The sequence below is a fragment of the Mchenga conophoros genome, linkage group LG13 (genome assembly GCF_057382185.1).
Source record: "Mchenga conophoros isolate Kocher_MC1m ecotype Shallow Benthic linkage group LG13, M_conophoros_male_GT1.1, whole genome shotgun sequence".
In the NCBI taxonomy this organism is placed as follows: Eukaryota; Metazoa; Chordata; class Actinopteri; order Cichliformes; family Cichlidae; genus Mchenga; species Mchenga conophoros.
Window position 1 is genome coordinate 3218015 of NC_140538.1, and position 22135 is coordinate 3240149.

General features: G+C 41.9%; 1 protein-coding gene across 1 annotated transcript; it reads left to right on the forward strand.

Moving 5' to 3' along the window:
* Nucleotides 1–824: 824 nt before the first annotated feature.
* LOC146560676 (protein phosphatase 1 regulatory subunit 3C-B-like) lies at nt 825–3283 on the forward strand. The gene is made up of 2 exons (XM_085296087.1): nt 825–1016; nt 1313–3283. The coding sequence occupies exons 1-2, from the start codon at nt 1003–1005 to the stop codon at nt 2334–2336; spliced, it is 1038 nt and encodes a 345-aa protein (XP_085152213.1). The 5' UTR covers nt 825–1002; the 3' UTR covers nt 2337–3283.
* The last annotated feature ends 18852 nt before the right edge of the window (nt 3284–22135 follow it).

Consider the following 22135-nt stretch of genomic DNA (forward strand, 5'->3'; position numbering starts at 1 on the left):
GCACCAAAGAACTTCAGAACCACTTGGAAACATCACTACAGATTTGTCCATCTGCATTGTTGTATTTTGTCATGTTTCTCAGGTCTTTGTCTGAATTTCTACGAACATTATTGCTAAGGATTGTCTTATTGCATTGGAGTCACACTGGGTTAAATATGTACACTTGGGTTTTAAGGGGTATTTATTATTTTCTTCTTTTTTTGGGGTTGTATGGAAGCCCCAAACGCAATTTCATTGTTCTTGACAATGACAATAAATAAATAAATACTAAATACTAAAATACATCTGTTATACCCAGCCTGTTTCAGGCTTTGACATTGTGCTCTCTGATTGAAATTCTGGGTCAAAAGTACCAAACACTGTGAGACGGTGCCTTGCAACAACACCTTTCCAATTTGCTTGTATTCTGTATTATATAAAAATATATTACAAAGGATCCCTGTGTTGGATTAAACAAGCCAAATATCTGTTTCAAGATTCCTCTCGGTGCGTTTGCTCTTACACGAATAACCCTGCTGTGGCGTGTAAAGGGAATCCCAGTCATGATAAGGAGGAGCCACAGGGGATATGCTGCACTCTGCAGTGAGTAGTCATCTCTAACACCAGCAGGGGTCCATCATGTTTCTCAAATAGCAGCTGAGGCAACAGGCAGAGGCATCTCAACCATGAGGCCCATGCAGGGCCACACGCCCCTATCAGCTGGCTGACAGCCAGGTCAAACTCAAGCTGATTGGCTGACTTAGATTTCCACTTACTTCCCATTGGTTGTTTCAGGAACCATATGACTGAATATGCTAATTATCTCTATGTGGCAGTTGAAATCCCTGAGAGCTGAGCAGCACAGGCACTGAAAGGGAGGAAGAGAGCGAGACAGTAGGAAGAAGAGGGGGAGTGACTGCAGCATGCACTCATAGGAAAAGCTGCTCTGCAAACTGCAAAAGTCAAACTGAGAACTTTTAAAAACCGACTTTTCTTTTTCTTGGAGCCTTCTATTTTTATTCCATGAGTGCTACAAGGTAAGCCTAGCTGACAAACAACAAGGAAAACATAAATAGATGCGTCGCTTTTTTCACTGTGCATACAGTTAAGCTATTTAGAAACTGGATGGATTTTACAACCATTTTTGGCGACATGCTAACAAGTTTTATCAAACTAGAGCTGAAAGCTGATAAATTAAGCGATATTTGTTTGGATTAGGCATCATTCTAATGTCGCGTGTCTTCCTCTTTTCATCTCCCTGAAACTTTCTCTAACTCTCTGAACTTTTATCCTCTCCCTCATCACCTCTCCTTCCCCCTTTTCCCTCCGTCAGTGTGCTCAGATCTTTCAGTCCATCAGCGATGCCCGGCCCAGTAATGCCGATGGATGTGGCTATGCGGTTCTACATCAGCCATTCTCCGCCTCCTCTTCGAGGCTTCCTCAGCCACTACGAGGACCTGCAGAGGGCCAAGAACCGGGTGAACCGGTCCAGCACCCCTAACCGCAAACAGCAGCTCTACAAACCTCTGCGACCCTGCCTCAGCAACCAGCAGAAAGATGACGGTAACTGCGTGGGCTGGAACAACAGCAAGGCCGGCAAGAAGCAAGTGGTGTTTGCAGACACAAAGGGCATGTCGCTCACCGTCATCCACGTCTTCTCCAAATTTGATGATGAGCCGTATCAAAGCAAGCACCTGGACGCAATCGCAGATGAGCTGCAGTTCGACATGACAGACCTTGAAACGGCTACAATGGATCTAAAGATCAGCTCGGTTCGCAGCCTGGCGTTAGACTTCAAGCAGCCCTCGGCCGACTACCTGGGCTTCCGGAACCGCCTGATCCAGAACTCGGTCTGCTTGGAGAACTGCTCCCTGCAGGAGCGCTCGCTCACGGGCACCATCAAGGTCAGGAACATCGGGTTTGAGAAGACAGTTGTGGTGCGCGTCACTTACGACTCGTGGGTCAGCTTCACCGACATCGACTGCACCTTCATGAACAACGTGTACAGCTCCCAGGACAACGACACCTTCGCATTCGTCCTGGAGCTGCCCTGCTTCATCCCGCCGCATAATCGGGTGGAGTTCTGCATCTGCTTCAAAACCCAGGGTCAGACCTTCTGGGACAATAATGACGGCAAGAATTATGCGCTCAAGCACATCGGCTGGAACGGAGAGGACCTGAACACTCGGCCCTCCCTCGGTTCTGCTGAGCAGAAAAAGTCCCCAGAGCAGAAAAATGAGGGGGTCAAGTTAGTGGAGCTCGAGTTCGATCAGTTTGGCAGCCCACGCATGTCCAGCGGACTGTTTCCTGGCTGGCAGAGCTGGGGTCAGATCGATAACACAGTGCCTTATTGGTGAAACCTGCGGCATGTTTGCTGAACTGGCATTAAGCAGAAGAACACAAACAGACATTGACAGGGCATTCAGTACGAATCCAGCTGTGGGTTGACTCGCAGCCAGAGACTAAACTGAAGCAGTAATGTTCTCAACTGACCTGGTTTTTGCTGTAACGATTGAGGACAATGATGAATGATTGATGAAATATGGGTGGAGAATGACGAATATTTCGGGTTTCCTGTTGTAAAATATTCATGTGCCTTCTCATTGTGCCTGCCCACTAAAATACAAATTATTTGTACAAGCCAAGATAAATGGGGAGCCCCCTTTGGAGGGCCTGACGGATTGGGTAACATAAGCACTGATTGAGATGTCCCTAATAATGTGATATCTGTAAATGGAGCTGATCAAGTCCTTCATATTGAAGGGGGAAATATGGGGAGCGCATGGCGCAATTATGCTTCTCTACTACAGAAAACACAGTTGATTCATTGCTAATGAAAAATGCACACTAAACGTTTGGACATTAAAAATGGCTAAACTTTAATATTTAAGACATGCCGCCCTTTCTTTCCCTTCATGTAAATTGCACATATTTGTCTGCTAAAATGTTTGAGTGGTAATATGATGGAAGTGAGCTGCTATTGTGTCTCAAGAAAAGTCGCTGCATGTGAGTGGTTGCTTCAAACTGGGGAGAAGTTTGGAAACGTCTGTGGTTCTGGTATGTTAAGAAAGAAATGATGTAAGAGCGAATGTTTGCTTTTAGAAGTGCAATTCTTGAAGATGAGTGTACAGTATGTGTGGCTGGAATCAAGAATTTTCTGTTTTGAAACAGCTTATGTATTTTCTTCACTGAAGAAAACTCTGTGCCCGGCCTTCTGTGTATCACTTGAAGGCGTGTGTTGCCGACGCGCACCACGTCGTTATGTATTTCCTTTTTGAAATAAATTTCTATATTTGTGCTAAAATGTTACGAGTCCAGACCTGTCTTTGAAACAAACGCTGGTAGCTTTTACATGTGTTGGGGAAAAACATAATCCCAGTAGCTTCTCTCTGGTTTTGTTTACAGTCAGTCTTTCATGCAATTACACTGAAGACTCCTAAAAACAAGGTTTACATGCTAACAAGTATAAAATATAGTCTGCTTGTGAGCAGCATGCACCGCAGGAATTCAAACCCTCAACTCATCAAAATGATTAATGGGCTGGTTTTAAATATCTCATAAATATTATTAATAGTTGAATACTTTATTCTTCCAATTACATAACTGATGTTTGTAAACACAGCAGCAAAACAAGCTTGTATTTACAAACATTTGAGATGAATCATTTATTTGTGCCTATACCGGGAGTGGGCGGGGCTTTTATTCAATCAAAACATGAAGGGAAAGTACGGCAAGACTTTATTATATGCAACATAGTAAATAGTCATGCTGAGTTACAGATTTTCTTCTATAGTTTTACTTTAAAAATCCATCTCTGTCACATCAGATGGATTTAACACAGGTCTGAATGGCCGGAAGGCTTTTAGTCGGTATCATGTCACCTGTATACACTAAAAATCTTCCCATAGAGACAGTTTAGTTAAAGCCGGCTTAATCATAGTGACCGGTCAGTCCTCACTGATCTACACAATGCATTCGTCCATGCATTATGTCCCACGTGCAAGTTTCAGTTTCAGATAACAGCTTCCTTAATTTGATCAGCTGCGTTCAGGACGTGTGACTTGCTCCACAGATTTCAGATGCGTTTCTTGTACATTCGGAGTGACTACAAACAGAACACGCCTCAGCTGCCTGCAGGAATTTGGGCTTTATTTCGCTTCCCTCGTTTCACTTGTCCGTGCGGCTGCTCGTGCTGGATTCATATTCAGCAGGAAGAATGGTGACCGGCTGGCATGCACAAAGGAAAGTCCTCGGGCTGGATCAGGGTGAAGCCGGAATATTTTCTCTCTTTATCACGCTTTAACTCTTGGAGTGCATCTTTAGCTTTCATGTGTATAACTTTTACATAAGAAAACTCTCTACTCAAAGCACGATACAGTACCGTGACATACCATGGATGAAGACAGTGATGTTTTTACCCCATGACTCATCAAATTATCGTTATCCAGTTGTACTTATTAGCTTATCCTCCTCCAAGTGTTCCTCAGACTGTTACTGGAGGCCTAAGTGATCCTATCCGGAGTGAGTTTCTGGTTATACACCGTGTTTCTGAAGTGTTCAAGGCCAAATGCTTTATATTTTGTTCTAAATTTAGGAGAAAATGCAACTTTGTGAAGTGTGAAAAACTCTTTACAAGACGTAGTTTGTCAGATTTCTTGAAATCCTTTATGTGCGTAATGAAACAAACTGAGTGGATGTGTGAACTCAAGCCCACTCTGCATGGACATGTACTGTGTGGAGCTTTCTTTTTCTTTGTGCTGAGTGATCTGTGCAGATTTCACTTTGACCTTCACTGTTGAATCTGACCTGGAGGTCTCCTTAAGAATCACCACCCTGCTGCTGCATTTCTCACTGTGGGCTCAACTGCATAAAAATTGAAAAGCTGATCCAGTATCAGCTTGAGACAACGCTTTGATCGTGAAGTCAACCTGCCTTTGGGCTTCAGCTCTCCTCCACCTGCTGGCACGTGGATCCACATTCCTTTTAAACCTGTAATTTCCTGAAGGATCATCACAAAAACTCTTTCTGCCCGTCAGCTTTTCATTCCGTTTGTGTACGAATGTAGGTTCCTACACTCGCCGTCACTGTCTTCCCTTTTATTGCACGGCCTGCTCTCATTTCCTTTTCTTCATTTGGTTTTCCTGTTTACATTCATCTGCACTCTGTCTCGGCAGATGTGGTAAATTCAAGCGAGTAAATGAAAATGAAAGAATTTTTTATCATCAGCGCGTCTGCACTTTATTATGAGTCTTTCTCCATCATTTCTAACTTCTATGATAAATTTAGATACACAATTACAGCAGAGCCCAAACAGTAAGTCCAGATTATAAACTGAATGGCTGCATAACCACTCTATAACACGTTTATTACCCTCTCGACACTAACTGATTGCTAAGCACAGCTTTGCACCATAGGTTTCTTTGTGAGGGATGTTCTGACTGGACAAAAATCAACCATGCATTCAGGTGCAGGAAAGAGTTGTGATCAGAAAGTGAATTAACTTGCTGAAAAATGCAAAGTATACATCAGGACATGTCAGACAGAATTTGAAGTAAAGGGGAAAATGAAGCACCAATAGATTTTTTATGCATTTTTTGCCAAACAATAATATATTTAAAGTATCCTTCCACTCGCAAGGTGTCTCCTTCCTCTTTCTCCCTCTGCTCTCCGGAGGTCCTCAGTGTCTGTCCTCCTGTCTTCTTTCAAAACATGGTCCTACTGTATCCCACCAAATATTATCATCAGTCTGTTATGATCCACAAACAAACATGTTTATTTTGATGAGGAAAAACATCAATACCTGAAGTTTAAAATAAAAGTCCTCATATTTGTATAACCTCCAGTGATGTGGACCCCTGGGCTTGTGCCCAAAATACATCTTGTACACCAATCAGACATAACATTAGACCACTGATGGGTCAATAACACACCTGTCAGTGGGTGGGATATATCAGGGAGCAAGTGAACATTTTGGCCACAAGGTTGATGTGTTTGGTGCAGGAAATTGGACGTGCACAAGGATTTGAGTTTGTTTGATGATGGTCAAACTGTGTCGGTCAGCTGATTGGGTGAGAATCTCCAGAACTGCAGCTCTAGTGGGGTGTTCCCAGCCTGTAGTGGTCAAGGAAGGAACAGTGGTGACCCAGCGACAGGGCCAACTGATGCATGTGTGGAGAGAAGGCTGACCTGTGTGGACCGATCCAACAGACGAGCTACAGGAGCTCAAATTGCCAAAAAAGGTCCTGCTGGTACTTATTGAAATGTATCAGAGTTCACGGAGCATCACAGTTTGTTGTGTATGGAGCAGCGTAGCACCAGATCAGTCAGGGTGCCCATCCGAGTGTGTATTCTGTTGTTATTTTGCCATTTGTTAGGTTTCTGTTCTTTGCCTGCCTGCTCCCACTTCTCTGTGTTCCCTCTGTCTGTCCATGGTGTTTTTGTGTCTGCTCATGAGTCTGCCTGTCAAGTTCAGTGTCCTGTCTGGTTCTCTGTCTGTTAATTTCCTGTTTTATTCTGAAGGTTCATGTCTGATGTGAGTGTGTTCAGTTTACATTTCCCCTGTCCCGTCAGCTCTGATTTCTCCCAGCTGTGTTGCCCTCCTGTCTCTTATCCCCTGATTACTGGTGTGTGTATTTAAGCCCTGTGTGTTCTCCTGCCTGTTGCCGGTTCGTCTGTATTACTCCATGTAAGGCCGCGCTTTTCTGCATTCATCTGTGTCTCTCTGCGTTTTTGTATCCTCCGTCAGTCTGCGTCTCTCTGCCTTTCTCCCCGTGTCCTGTGGATTTCTAGTTGCTCTTTAGTTTTCCCAGTTTAGGTTTCCGTTAGTTTGTCTCATTATTCGTTTTCTGTTCCTGCCACTGACACCTTGTAAATAAACTCCACTAATCTTTTCATACACTGCTTGCTCTTGGGTCCTTTTTCCAACTCCACACGGCTCGCCTCGGCAGCCGTGACATAAACAAAATCAGTGGCTTTACCACACTCAGTTTTTCGACATCTGTGAACTACTAGACAGTCATTCAATTAAAAAATAATATTAAATAAATAAAACTAATAAATAAAAAATACACACATCTTACTGATCTCTGCAGTCAGTAACATTACACATAAAGTGCAAACATAATAGCAATTGTATAAACACAGACACAAACACGCCTTTAAAATTTAAAGGCGTGAAATTGGACGGTCTAGCCTTCTGATTAGCGTCACCGCTGTCTCGGTGGAGTTTAATAAACTCGGCCGTCTGCTTCTTGCTATCTAAAATATAACCAGACACTGGTGTAAATTCTCGACTGTCTCATACTTCTGTTTAATAAGTTTTCTGTTTGACGTTTAGTCAGCTGTGTGAAAACCAAGGAGGAACCCACCCGGGGGATTAATAAAGTTTTATTTTATCTAATCTAATAACTTTAATCTCAGCCAAACCGATTTACTCACGAACAAACAAAACACTGAAAAAAGCCCAACAATAACATTTTAGGTTGTCTAAGTGACTTATATATTACGTTTAACCCGAGCAGCGAAACTCCGCGGTGATCTGAAAATGATGTGCCGGGAGTTGTGCCGTTCTCGGCCGCATCAGTAACCCTCGAGCTCCCGGCTAGCTGTCGAGCTGGTGGGTAGCAGACGCCTCTGAAAACGTCGAAGCACTTTTGCAAATATGGGATATCTTGATAAACCGAGCAGATATTTGATGTTTACACAACTACTTTCTCGCCTGAAAATATGTTAAAAGTTTATTTTGTGACCCAGAAAGATTAGTATGAGTAATTTTAAGACTTGGTAGCGGCCGCCATTGTTGGAAACTGGAGTTTGGCTGGGCCGCGCTATGAATTCTGGGATATGGTAGTAATTTGGACAGCCTTCGGCGCGTCGCTGTGACGTAATCGGTCTACAAATGCGGCCTCAGGAGGATGCAGCCCATGAATTTGGACATGTCCAGAGTATAATCGCAGCCTTTGCGGTTAGAAAATTGCACTTGATCATGTCGCGATATTATCGCAAATGCGATATATCGTTCAGCCCTACAACAAATGCTAAACAAGGACAGAAGTGGCTCAGTCTGAAGTGTAGAGACTCCAGCTGTTTGTGTTTCACGGGAGGGGGGGGGGGCTTCAGAACAGGCAAATAAGGGTGTATGTAAAAACAGTCAGTCCTCATCTCGGTTCATTTTTATGCAGATGACACCCAACGACCCCCCTCCCGGTCACCTCCTGCTTACAGGCTATCATCACCACATCACAACATGACAAACCCAAAGCCAGTAAAAGTAAAGTTTACCTTGTTAGCTCAAAGGAATCACTTCCCAAAATTCACCCTAGTATTGTCTCTGCAGATGGTCATCAGGTCCACACTTACAGACACCCACAGCAGGCACGTGCAGGGGGGGGGGCTAGAGGGGCTTGAGCACCCGCCCCTTTCCTGATGGGTGCCCAAAGTGCCCTTTTGTTGAGGCAACTTTTTAAAAAAAATTATTATTATTATTTTTAAAGTGTGTGGGCACGCGAAGTCCTGTCTGTGCTCCTTAACAATAATATTTAACTATTAATCACAGTTGACGGCAGAACGCGCTGGCTACACAGAGTGCGTTTACTTTGATCATCAGGCTACCTGAAACCAGCCCAGTGTGCTACAAAAGAAATGCTAAATCAGACTGCACAATGGCTTTAGAATTACAACAGCCCTCCTACAAACAGACGAATGAACAAGCTGATACAGAATAAGAAGCAAAGAAATATATAGTTATATATAATTACTGTTGTGCGAGGAGAGGAGACAAGCCTCAGCAGAGATGAAACGTGCAGGCTGAGATGAAAACACTGCAGAACAAAAACAAGAGGCGCACGCTGCTCCTCCTCCACCAGAAACAAAACAAACAGAACAAACTGGGTGACCAGGTGGGTGCTGATGTGGGTGTGTAGTTGTGCTCAATTAGAAGGTAACATTGGTACTGCACAGTGAGATATACAAGTTTGTGTGTGCATATAAGCATTCCTGTGTGTATTTGAATGTATTTTCTGACTGTCTGTAAATAGTTAGCATATGCTAAGTTTAAAGGTCACGAGATAGAACATCCCCTCAGTTCATGACCTGAATGATAAGCAGCCAGTGGGAACGCACAGTATTAGGTTTGTTTGGATCGGCGTGTGTTTGATTAGTTTTTACTGATCGTGTTCATCGATGGGGGATAGAAGGAGGGTAGCACAAGGAAATGTATACAGAGGGCAGAGCCAGGTGTGAGGTGTTACGTGCGCTTCACTGTAACAGCGTCATTATCTCCTCCTCCTGTTTGGCCTGCACGTGCACGACTTCCACATGTATCAGTGTACATATACACGTGGAGACATCACGTACATAGCTTTGTTCATAAGTGCACAATAAAAGGATGGAGGCATTCATATTTCTACTACTTTTATTTTACTGTGACGCTGCTGGTGTGAACATTAATCACTCCTCTTCCAAACACTGATTTTAAAAGCTGTAAAACTTTAGCAGCAGAGCTAATAAAAGAAACCATCCAGTTTTACAGGAACATTTAGTTCTTCATTGAATAACAGGCTGGTACAAAGGTACCAGTTCATCAGGATCAACTCAGGAACAAAATGAAAAGTTAGGTTTAAACTTATCACGACCTAATGATTCACTGCTGTATCTTCCAACTGGATCCATGTAAAGTCCTGGATCAGGAATTGTAAGGAAACCGATGTTTGACTCAGTAACTACCAGAGGATTCCTCATTCATTATTCCTCCATCTGCTTATCTGGCCCAGGTCACAGGAGGAGCCATCTAAGCACAGATTCTCACATCTCCTGTCTCCTCCGAGATCAAGTTCTTCTGGAGGTGCCACGAGGTGTTCCCAAGCTAGCCGGTGGAAATAATCTCTCCACTGTGCTATGGGGTCTCCTCCCATTTTTATGCCCCTTAAAGACCCAGAAGGTATCCTGGTCAGATTCTCGAACCACCTCAGCTGATTTCTTTCGTTGTGTAAGATGAATGACCCTCCACCTCCTCACACATAGACACCCTTCAGACACCACCTTCCACCTGTTCCCTGCTCTCAGCACAGATCTCAATGTTAGCAACATCATAGTCCACAGACACTCCTGCCGGACCTCAGACTGTCCATCCCCACCTTCATCATGAAGAAACTGTTTCTCATATCAGCATGGTGTGGCTCACCCACTTTGTCCCTTTGGAGTCACTCAGACTACGTCCACACCAGCCCAGATAGATCTGTCAAAATTGAAAGCAAAACAACTGCTGTATAATGTCCTCCGTAATTGGTCACATGACTGCATCACATGACTAAAATGCGTCATCATTATAGAAAGTCTGCGTTTTCGAGTGGCCACACTGTGACGGGACAGCTCAGTTTTGAAATGTATGCGTTTTCGAGAGCGTTTTCAAAACGCTGCGTTTTTCCTTGAGGAAAACGCCATCTCAGTGTGGACGGGAGGCCAAAATGGAGAGAAAACGATTAGTGTGGACGTAGCCTAAAGCTCTGACATCGCCATATGTCACAGCTGCACTCACTTCCTCCTTACTAATTCTCTGCACTTCCCAATTCGCTAACTGTCTTCCATCCTCTCTCTCCCTCTCTCATTTTCTTCATTTAGGAGCTCCTCCCATCTTCTCTACAAGCTCCTTTCACTCGTTAGCACATTTCCATCTCTATCTTTAATCATCCTAACCTGCTGCACATCCTTTCCAGCTCAATCTCGCTCTCTTCTCCTATCTGCTAAACCAGACAGCCGTTCTCCACTCTTGCTTAAAACTGCTTAAAACTGAATCTCCCTCTTGTACTGCCTCACATACAGCTCATTTTAAGCCTTTTCCTTTGCTTTTGAAATATTTTTCCATGATGCCATTGGTCACACAGCTCATGGCCACAGATGAGACAGAAATTTAGACTGACCTGTAAACCAGCAGGTTTGTCTTAACCTCAGTTCTTTCTTCACCGGCAGGCTGATATAGCATTCAGCTCACTGCACCAATTCCTTTGACAGCCTCCTGCTCTACCCTCCCCCACACAGCAACAACTCCAGCATACTTGAACTCCTGCACTTGACACAGAAACCCCTTCCTCATTTCTCAGTTTGCCCTTGACTGCAAACTGCCCCACTGCCCGATGACTTTCTCTCTTACTGTGAAGCATTAGCCTTTTAGTTTGAACCAAAAGAAGCAAACAAGTCAGTTTGTTACTGTAAAGACACCAAAACCAACAAATGATACTTCAGAAGGGATGCTGCTGAAGTTCATGTTCACACCGAAAGTAAAGATTGTGTGCTTTTAAAGAACAATAATATTTAAAAAGTGTCAGCTTTGCTTTGCTAGTTTCCTGTTAGTCTTTCAATGCAAAATTCCCACAGAAAAACTGCTCATTTAAGACGTTTTACTTTCTAAATGCTTATATTGAAACACAAAAGCATGGATTTATCCACAGGTAGTGATGTATGTAGGAGGTTTATAGGTGATTTTAAGGCCTAAGGTTTTCTCTGTGAGCACTGTTAGTGGGAGCGCGTCACAGTGCTTAACCACAGAGAGCTGTTCGATGTAGCTGAAGCTCTGCCTCTGAATCATGAAGGCAGTTGTCTCAACATGAAGAGTCATGTTCACACACAAAACAACATATAAGTCACAAATACACACACAGGAAATGCTAAGATTAGCACAGTGAGTCATGACACGTTACACTCGAGAGACATGACGATAAAAAATGAGGAAGTCAGAAATACACACAGTGGAAGAAAAATACAACACACTACGTGTTATAGGTGTCAGTGATGACTGCAACTGAAGTGTGTTTACACAGGAATCCAAAGCTTTGTGTAAAACTGCAGAGGGAACAAAATCATTTGAAACAATAGCGTCACTGTTGAAAATGTGCAGCAAAGCCCAACAAACAAGAAGAACACAAATGCACTAATGTGTGAAGATACACACATGCATGTGTGTCTTTGCAACCTAATTTCACCTCAGATATACATGTTCTGTATATTCACATGCAGGATGTGGATATTTTAATAGCAGTAGCCTAAAAAACATGTGAGAGTGGCCACAGACGCTCATCACATAATCTGTGTATGACGAGCAGGAAAGAGTCCCAGTCTGCTGAAATCTTTATTAGGGACGCTCGTTTTAAGCAACACCGCTAACGCCTTACTATAATCATAACATAATGTTTTTCAGTATTACAGTAATGTATCATTGTACAATATTCAGTAAGCACAGTGCTGTTACAGTAATGTTCTTCAGTTGTTTGCATGGCAGGCAGGTAGAAAGAAAAACAGTCTAACAAATGTCCTGTTTTATTCCTGCGTGTTGGTGCTGCAATCAGGAAAACTGGAGGAAAACCAGTGACTCTGTCTGAGCCACATTTCCTGAGGAAAACCTCGTCACAACAGCTAAATTCCACAAGGAGTGGGCCACGATCATGCTAACAACATGCTGAACCAACAGTCAGTTTTCCTTGGTTTACGCCACAGGTGTTGAACTCCAGGCCTCGAGGGCCGGTGTCCTGCAGGTTTCAGATGTGTCCTTGATCCAACACAGCTGATTCAAATGGTGAAGGACCTCCTCAACATGCATTGAAGTTCTCTAGAGGGCTATTAATGAACTAATCATTTGATTCAGGTGTACTGAAACTGGGTGATATCTAAAACCTGCAGGACACCGGCCCTCGAGGCCTGGAGTTCGACATCCCTGATTTTACGCCATGGTACCTTTTTTCATTTTCACATTCTCTGAGCACAGCCTCCGCTGTAGTCTTCACCATCAGAGCACAGCAAACACTTAAACAATGATTAGAACATCTTTAAAATGCTTCAGCTGTGACACAAAGCAAAGTCACCGCTGTACCACACCCAGGAGCTCACAAACACAGTGGGCTCTCTGTTCAGGTTCGGCTGTGCTGTCCAAAAACAGAAAAATGGCAACAAAGACCTACTTGTTTCCTCCTGACTTCGTCACAGAACCTGCCGGAGCAGTCATGGTGTGGTGGATATGAGGGTCACAGGCTTTCCTTTAAGTCTACCTTAATGGCAACCGCGAGCTGCTTTCCAATTTAGGGAAACCCCTCCGGTTTGAAATTTGTTGCTTTGAAGTCATGCAAATTGAATCTTATCGCAGATCAGCTTGGCTACACGAGGGTTGCTGTCTTGAACAGTCACCAAATTGTGCTACAAAGTGTTGTTTTCGCTACCAGAGCAGCTCTGCAGTGCTGAGCGCGGCTCCATGCTGCAGATTTAAACTGTGCTGGGAGTTTCAGAACTTTGCTGGCTCACACTCGAGCATCACACGTGATAAAAGACCTCTGTGTTCGGTTTGTAGGCAGATATTATTGCTCCTGGCTTTTACAAGCCCCAGAAGAAGCAAGACTTCTTTGCTTAAAAGTAATAACTTTACTTTGCTTTTGCGATTGTGTGTACACACTTATGAATTAATGGCAAACAGATGTTAATGAAATCTGTGTCAAACTCCCGTATGAACCTGATACAGACCTTTGAGTTTACCAGATGAAAGCAGGGTGGAAGATTGTTGCTGTGGCTCAATGAGCTTCTTTATAAAAGTTCAGTTACATAATGCACTTTTTGAGAAAGTGTGTAATTGCTTTTGAAACTCGCTGCTCCACAGTCCTGACATCAGCATCGCTGTAATAAATGGGATAAACAGAGATGCTGCCTGGGGGATATTCAGGCACAGGAACACGTCCCACAGCGCGACGCTCCTCCACAAAGCATCCAGTTTTTTTCCATTGCATATTCCTATTCAAGTCCAGCAGAGACATAAATTCATTTGCACGAGTGCACAGTGGTCATTTTTACTGGATTCTATTGATGATTTCATTCGTGTGGTCTCGTATCCCTGTTTGCAAAGTCAGACTGGTACTCTGGCTGCTATCGTGTTTTTTTCCCTTCTTCCTTTTGGAGCCAGACAGTGTTGGTCAAGATACTTGAAAAAAGTAATTAGTAACTAATTACTGATTACTTCTCCTAGAAAAAGTAATCCTGTTACTTTACTGATTACTTATTTTCAAAAATAATTAGTTATTTTATTCCTTGGTTACTTTTTAAAAACATGATACACAAACAAAATATGTAATAAAGCCGAATAGCTTCCAGCCCAGTCCTACATTTTCTGCACAATCCATCATTTAAAACTGAATCAAGTGGAAAAGTGTATTTTTAAAATGTGTTTTAATCTTTTAACTTTATGCACATTGCATCAAGCAAAAATTGAATTATATGCAACAGTCTTTGACTTTAAGAAATGTGTTTAGCATTTAAACCTATTGTGGCGAGCTCAGACAAGGAGGACATGAAGACTTCTGTTTTAACCCGCTAGTCCTGCCTTTGCCATAATGCTAAGCTACAGGGAACACAGCCTTTCATCAGGAACACCCCATCACCCACAACAGCAGCGAGAGGTGGTGCACGGGCACAGCAGTCTGAATCACGGTGCTCCGCCAACCACATTACATTGCAAATAGATGCAAACACAGCAAAAAATAAATACCATCAAAGATTCAGCAGCACTAACGCCTGTCGCTCTTAAATCTGTTGTCACCTGTTTAGCAGGAGTGGGGCGGGTGGAGGTTTGCCCACAGCGGTCATGTCAGTGGGGGGATCCGGGGGGATCCGGGGGTTGTCACATTACCGTGGCAGCGCGCTCGGTGCTCGCTCAGATTTGAAGTTTAATTTTTCGCTGTAGAAAGGCTCAACACCAGCAGACATGATTACACTCACCACAGGGATTATTGTGTGTAAGTGGATTGTGTTATATCTGACAAAGTGAACTCTTAGTTCTTATTTGGACATAAACTGGATTTATTTTGTCATCAGCAACAACAACATTCACTCGTCACCCTTACACTGTGTTTGAGCACCAAACTTCACTGTTTTGGTTTCTTGCCCAGTCAGCGTTGACCTCCTGCAGCTTCACGAACACCTGCGTTGCTGTCTCATTCCTATACGGGTCTTATTTTTCCATTTTTGTTCTCCCTGGAAAAACAAGAAAGATTATTTTTTAACCCTTCAGCTGCAGTTTTCCAGATGAGTAAGTTTCAGATGTTTTTTCAGATGGTAATATCAAAGAATGGCCTGCGTTCAAAGGGTTAAAGGTGATGTTATGCCAGTATTGTGTTTGCAGCTCTTTCCGATGCTCCTGTGAAGTTGAGTGTTCGGCACAAATGTAGGTCAACCTTTAAGCCAGTCTTCATAAGAAAACTATAAGTTCTGCGACGAGTTGAATGCTGACAAAAAGCTATTTGTCCGTTTTCATTGATCTTCATGTCTCACTTATTTTCTACAGTCACTCTTTAGTGTTGACACCCTACAGCACTGTAAAATACGCACAGAGGAGAGTAACAGTGAGTCCCTGCAGAAATGAGGAAGTTTCCGAGCTGTTACTCATTTATTGAGAAGCTTCTGCTCAGAATAGATAAGAGTAACATTACTGTTGAGTCAGAAACAATGTTTCTGTGAAAACACAGCCTGTATATGAAAGATGGGCATAGCCATCATAATGTTAGCACACTAACAGCCGTGACGTATTGATTTTTGGTGTCACTTGGTGCCATTTAGTTTATGTGTCTATCTGTGACACGCCTCGTCGGGGTGTTAGTCAGAAACATGTGTAACTCTCATCTCATCATTTGTCAAACAGCATGATGGTCACTGTGAATGAGTGTGTTTTAACACAACCTAAACCTAAACTCTGGCACGGTGGCCCGGCGTGTCTGTTACACGCTTTGCTGTGATATCAGGTTCCAACAAACTTCTTAAGCTTTCATCCCTGCACCTGGTTATGCATCAACCCGACGTGAGTTACATGGCAGGTTACGTAAAAGTTGCTGCGTCGGGTTAAAAAGGGGTTCTGGTAGATCTGATTTGTAAGTAGGAAGCAAATCAGTTTTTTTGGCCTTCTGCCTAATCTGAAGTTTGCAGGTCTGTAAAAGATGTCTGTTATTTTCAATTAATTCAATTTTATTTATATAGCACCAAATCACAACAACAGTCGCCTCAAGGCGCTTTATATTGTAAGGTAGATTGTACAATAATACATACAGAGAAAAACCCAACAATCATGTGACCCCCTATGAGCAAGCACTTTGGCGACAGTGGGAAGGAAAAACTCCCTTTTAACAGGAAGAAACCTCCAGCAGAACCAGGCTCAGGGAGGGGCGTGGCTGCTATTTCCTACAAATAATTTATTACTTTGGGTTATTCCATCAACATGTTCAACCATCTCTGATTTGCTTCTTTGATTATGGTCAAAGGTTGTTTTTTTGGTTTTTTTAATGACATTTTTTTACAGTATAGTCCATCGACCCGTTTTCAGGCTATAACATATAGATATAAAACTATAACAGATAAAAAGCCTGAAATATCCACTAACTGTCCAGCTGAAATATGAACAAACATATTTGAAACACAAACAAAAGAGACAATTTCTGAATATTTATGAGTTTCACGCTTTTATAGTTATATTTCACAGTAATTCAAAAACAACCCAAATGAAAAAGAAATAGAAAAAACTTATAAAAGACTTGCATCAGATGTGGCCTACTTCATATAGTGAATCATAGAAGGCTTATATGATTTACTCATGAAAGTGGCCACTTTCTCATTACTTTCATAGATTGTTTTAGTAAGTATCCAGAAGAAACAAGTTTCATTTATATAATTTTTCAAGGGATCTTTTATCTGTTTTCACTCTTGTATGCTTTTCATACAAGTTTCACACAAGACAGATACAAACTTTATAAGATTTATACTTTAATTTAAACTGATAAAAATGTTTCGCAGCAGTGTAAGTGTATATGGCATGAACATTGGAAACTTGGTCTGGCAAGACTACAAAAATATTATAATATAAACAAAAATATCTTCAATTTTTCAGATTTTCACATGCATTCATGTAAAAAACAAAATGTGTACATCTTGCAAAGTCTGATCCTGTGTATGAGGCTAAAACTTCCCAACACTCTTCAAACTTTGCACCATAAATGTTTTATGCAAATTGGAGACGGCTGAGAACGAACAGTTGTAAAAATGTGCTAATCTGAGATGGAATCAGTTTTCAATTATCTGCTTGACGAGCAGTTAGGGAAGAAAAGTAAACAAACACAGTAGGAGTTTATCTTTAGAAAATAAAAGTTAAGACGTGGAGATATAAACATTGTTATTATTATTTCTAACAGTGCAAAATGCCACAAACATCCACTGATGCTAACACAGTAATACAAAACTAAACCCAGCCATCAAAACTCTTATTAGTGTGAATGCTTGAAAAGCATTCACAGTATTGTTCTTCTAATCTTTATTATTATATTTTTTTATTATTATTATTATTTGTGATTTTGCTGATTTTTGGCTCTTCAGCAACTTTTTTGATTGCCTGAAATTTATCACATGACCAAACTAAATTGCAGGTACAGTTATGGGCTTGCTTCCCTTTGCCTCAGCACACACGTGTTGCCGTGCAACAAGCAGCCGGCGATGAACTCTGTGACACGTGCCGTGTTGTGTCTCTGCGGGCTGACAGCGCGGGTCAGAGGTCCACGTTGGGATGAAATTTGCGCCCTGTTAGTGTTTGACGAGCTTCCTCTCAGGTGACGGCGCCGTGCAAACAGTCACTATCTGTTAAAATCAATATGGCACTTCTCACCTCTGCATTGATCTCATGGACAGGAGTCCTCTGCAGCTCAGTGCTGCAGCTCTGTTTGACCATAAACACTCCAGTCCCAAACACAAGTGTGTTTGACTGCACACAGAAGTGTTGCTGCGTGTTTGTGTCGTCGCAGTTTTTACATCATCATGTGCATTCGACCGAGTGATGATTCTGGCTCAGTTTCAAACAATCACAGTTTCATAAACTCCAGACGAAGATCAGCATTCTCTGATAAATATGTGTGAGTGTGGCATATGTAAACAAATCTGTGTAGCACTCACCATGCAAAGTAGCCACACATCATATTTCAACATCCATAAAGCAGTTTGTTTACTGCTACGACCCTGACCTCTTTTTGTCACAGGCACGACCTGATTTCTTCTCAGGCTTCAACATGCAGGCCTGAAGATTAAAGATTCAAATGTCCAAAGTCTGAAAGTCTGAGTTTATTTAATAGGAATAAGGAATTAATAAACATATTAATTAGTATGTAACTATGTTACATGTGTATAATTAGCAGATATTTCTGTGTGGAGTCCAGCGTGTGATGCTGCATCTGTCTGTCATTTATTTTCCTTTAAGTGATCATTTACACATGAAAAGCATGAAAAATGATGACGTGGTAACTACGACACAGCAAAGAAGAGATATTGATACAGAATGTGAGACAGACTGGGGCAAGATCCCGACACACAAACAAAAAGGAGAAACTTTGATGAATAATAACTAAATCATACATGGAAAACATTAACTCTGCTGCCCGGGAGAGCGCGCGCGCGCACACACACACACACACACACACACACACACACATATCAAACATGACTGTTATTAGTAACAATAATGCATCCTGGGCTTTGGAAAGTGTGTGTAAGCATTGTCCTCATTCTTTCTTTATTAATGCCAGTGTGTGTGTGTGTGTGTGTGTGTGTGTGTGTGTGTGTGTGTGTGTGTGTGTGTGTGTGCGCGCGTGTGTGTGAGGCATTTCTCTGCTACATTATCTTACCATGTCAATCACACGGACAGACTCGAGACTGTTCAGATGGTTTTGCCTCTGCTAACAGGAACTAGATTCTAGAGCCATTAAACAAACAAACAAACAAACAAACAAACAAACAAACAAACATACATAGGACCTTTTTTTTGTAAATGAGGAAACACGTCACACAGTCCAGAGGTGTTTTTCAAGGGTGTGTTTGTAATTGTTTTTGGACAGCTGTCCGGGTCGTGGCTCAGAGAAATGTTAGAGCGATGTGTTCGCGTGATGTGCCAACAGCACCACGCTAGCATGGATAGAGATAATTACAGTAAACCAAAACTAAAGTAATTTATTTGTTGAAGTAAAAAAACCTAAAAGCAAGACAATAAATCCAGTAAGTGTTTGCGTTTAATCTTTCTCAGCCTGCTTGAGAATCCACTTTATTCCAGCCATGTGTCTGCGCTCTAATCCTGCTCTGAAACTCTTCAAGGTCAAAGAAAAATGTTTTTGTTTTTGTTTTTATTTTTAAAAACTATGCTTCAAATTCTGAAACATTTGATCTCTGACCTCGTTTTTTACATTTCACATGTGCATTTTTTTTCTTCACCTCAAACTCATTAAAGTACGTTTAAAAAGAAGAAAGAAAAGAAAATGACTCATTAAAAGTTGATTAGTATTCCCTTGAAACTAAACTGCTGCCGCTGAGTTCTTCTCGTTGTCAGTTTTTCCTGGCTCTGCCTCGGAGCTGTCAGCTTTTTCTTTTCTCTCTTGTTTTGTGGAATCAGAGTCACGCGGCGCCGTAACATCGCAGAACAAAAGAGATCGTCGATTTTTAAATAAAGCACCAGAAGATAACCAAACATTGATAGAAAGTGGGTGGAGACGTGGAGGCAACACATTTAACACATGGAAACATCATCTGTGAATTATTAATGAGTGGAGTTCATTTATTTCAGAGGTTGAGGCACCCCTGTCAAAGGACAATCAGCTCCTGTAGCTGAGAGAAAACGTGAACCATCACCTGAAACAGATCCGAGCAGAAAGCTCACATCTACAAATCTGAGAAGCAGCCTTTCACTAATCTGCACAGAAATCTGGTCACACATTCACTTCTCATAATTCTAATTTGATGATAAGCACTTTATCAGACGTGAAAGATACAAACTCTCCTTACAGTAAATCTCTGATTATATTTCCAATAAGCTCTCTTTCCGAGTCGCTCCTCATCAGATTTGACTGACAAAGAGCCCGGCTGATGGAATCATTGGTCACAGTCAGGGTGTCGACAGCTGAGCAGCATCAGCAGCTGCACTCACATCTACACTGGTGATAAACCGAAGTGAAAAACACACAGACAGTTTCCAGCTCTGAGACGTCAGCAGGGATTTATTTCAGCCATGTTTGCTGCATATAAACTATAAGTCATTGTTTTCACTGATGAAGCAATAAAATGCATAATTTATACTTGCAGCTCAATCAGAGAAAAACTACATGAATAATTTATTTTGGCATTTTAAACACATTTAAAATAGAAAGGTGGCTGCAGGAAGTTCCTAACTTTACAGCCACACAGCCTAAACAGCGTATATTTAATAATAAACTACTAATAATAAACAGTTTTTTTGTTTTTTGTTGTTGTTTTTTGTTTTTTACACATCTGCTTACAGAAATTTCAGAGGTATATCCCTCAAAACTGTAAATGCAAAAAAGTTGCACAAAATAGTTCCAACCACAGGAAATTTATTTGGAGTGTCTTCATAAGTTTTGAGATACAGAAATTTTTGTAAACTGCAGGAAAAATTAAAATAAATATAATCGTGCACAATTTGCAAAAAACAGCATCAAAATAAATCCTTATTATTTAAGTTCTAAGCCTCCCAGAAACGATACAGAAAGGCATAAAGTAAAATATGAAGAATACCAGGAAACCTTTGAAAAAAATAAGTTTACCACAAAAATTGTCATTTCTGGTTTGACAGACGGGGCAGACATGCGATGGTCCGAGCACCAAATATGGTCACTTCTGGCTCTAAAACCAACATGGCTGTGGCTCAAACAATAAAATGCTGATGTTGATGCTTTAAGATGCAGAAACCAATGGGTGACATCAACATGGCTACCTCCATTTTTTATATACAGTCTATGTGTAAGAGCAGTAGTTGTAAATTAACTCAGGTTTGCTCAGCTGTGGATGTTCGATGTTTCTCTGCACTGTGAAACTAGCTTGATGCATCTTCACTGACTTTGTCCTGTCACTGTATTGCATCCACACCATACTGCTATTTAAATATAGACACGGTCAGTTGGCAAACACTCTCTGGATCTAATAAAATGTAAATGACACCAGCGGTTTTTGCTGCATCTGAACATCTTGCACATGTTCACATGTCACCACGGTGGAACCATTTTTATCATAATGGACTGTCTCCTAAGCCGAGTCTCAAATAGGAATGAAGAGCAGCTATTCCTGGAGAGTGACGGCTGTAAAGGAAAAAAGGCTTCTGCTGCAGAAGTGTGCAGCTGTAAAGTGATGCCACGCCAGATCCACGCTATGAGAGCGTGAACGGCTCGAGAGGAGAGGGGGGTAATGAGAGAGTGGAGAGTGATAGGAGAAGCAGAGAGAGTCCAGGGCTTGGAAAGGAAATGTAAGCTGACAGTGAGAGTTTGTGACGCAGCAATAAAGAACCTTTGAGAGCTGCGACCTCAGCTCAACCTTGTTTAAATACAGACTCAGAGCAGCATGTGTAGCAGGGGTTCATGGGTTTTTTGTGTTGCTAGCCCTAAAATAGTTTTGCACAAGCAAAAACTATTGTGTTACCTTCAAACACTAAGGATTTATAAAATGAGCATAAAATGACCACATTAATGCATTTATTGCATTTAGCAGACTCAAAGGGATCATATTTTGCAGCTTGCTCTGATGAACTGACGCTGCAAACTGTAGATCACAGACAATGGATAAAAACAGGCATCCATTAGTAATTGTGCGTGGGCAGCAAGTGCATGTGCAGCACTGTTGTTTGTGCATGAGAGGAGATTTTAATGGGGTCTTGTTGTGTTTGCTGTCCGAGATTCAGAGTCTGAAAAAAGTCCAAGTGAGTTTTAACGACCCAGAGAGGAGGCCATGAGAGCGGCGTTCTCCAAAGGCCTCATCAAACCACTCAACGCCAGAATAACTTTGCATATCCACAATGTGAGCACTCAGTTTCTCCACAATACGTCATCAGTACAGACACATGCTCACGTTACTGTCAGAGTTAAAGGTGAGCTGAGCTAATACTTCTATTTAACCAGAAGAATTTTTAACGGGATCTTTTCGGGACGTCTCCTCCCTTCAGACGTGGAAACACAGACAAAAAACTGTATATAAAATATGGCTATAGTCACTGTGTCATCATCCAGTGGTTTTGAAATTTGCATTTTGAACACTTCATCTCTGTTTCCCTCCACATCTTCCTCCTGTGACGTTTACTTTAACGCCAGTGTTCCCCCTGTTTTTGTTATTT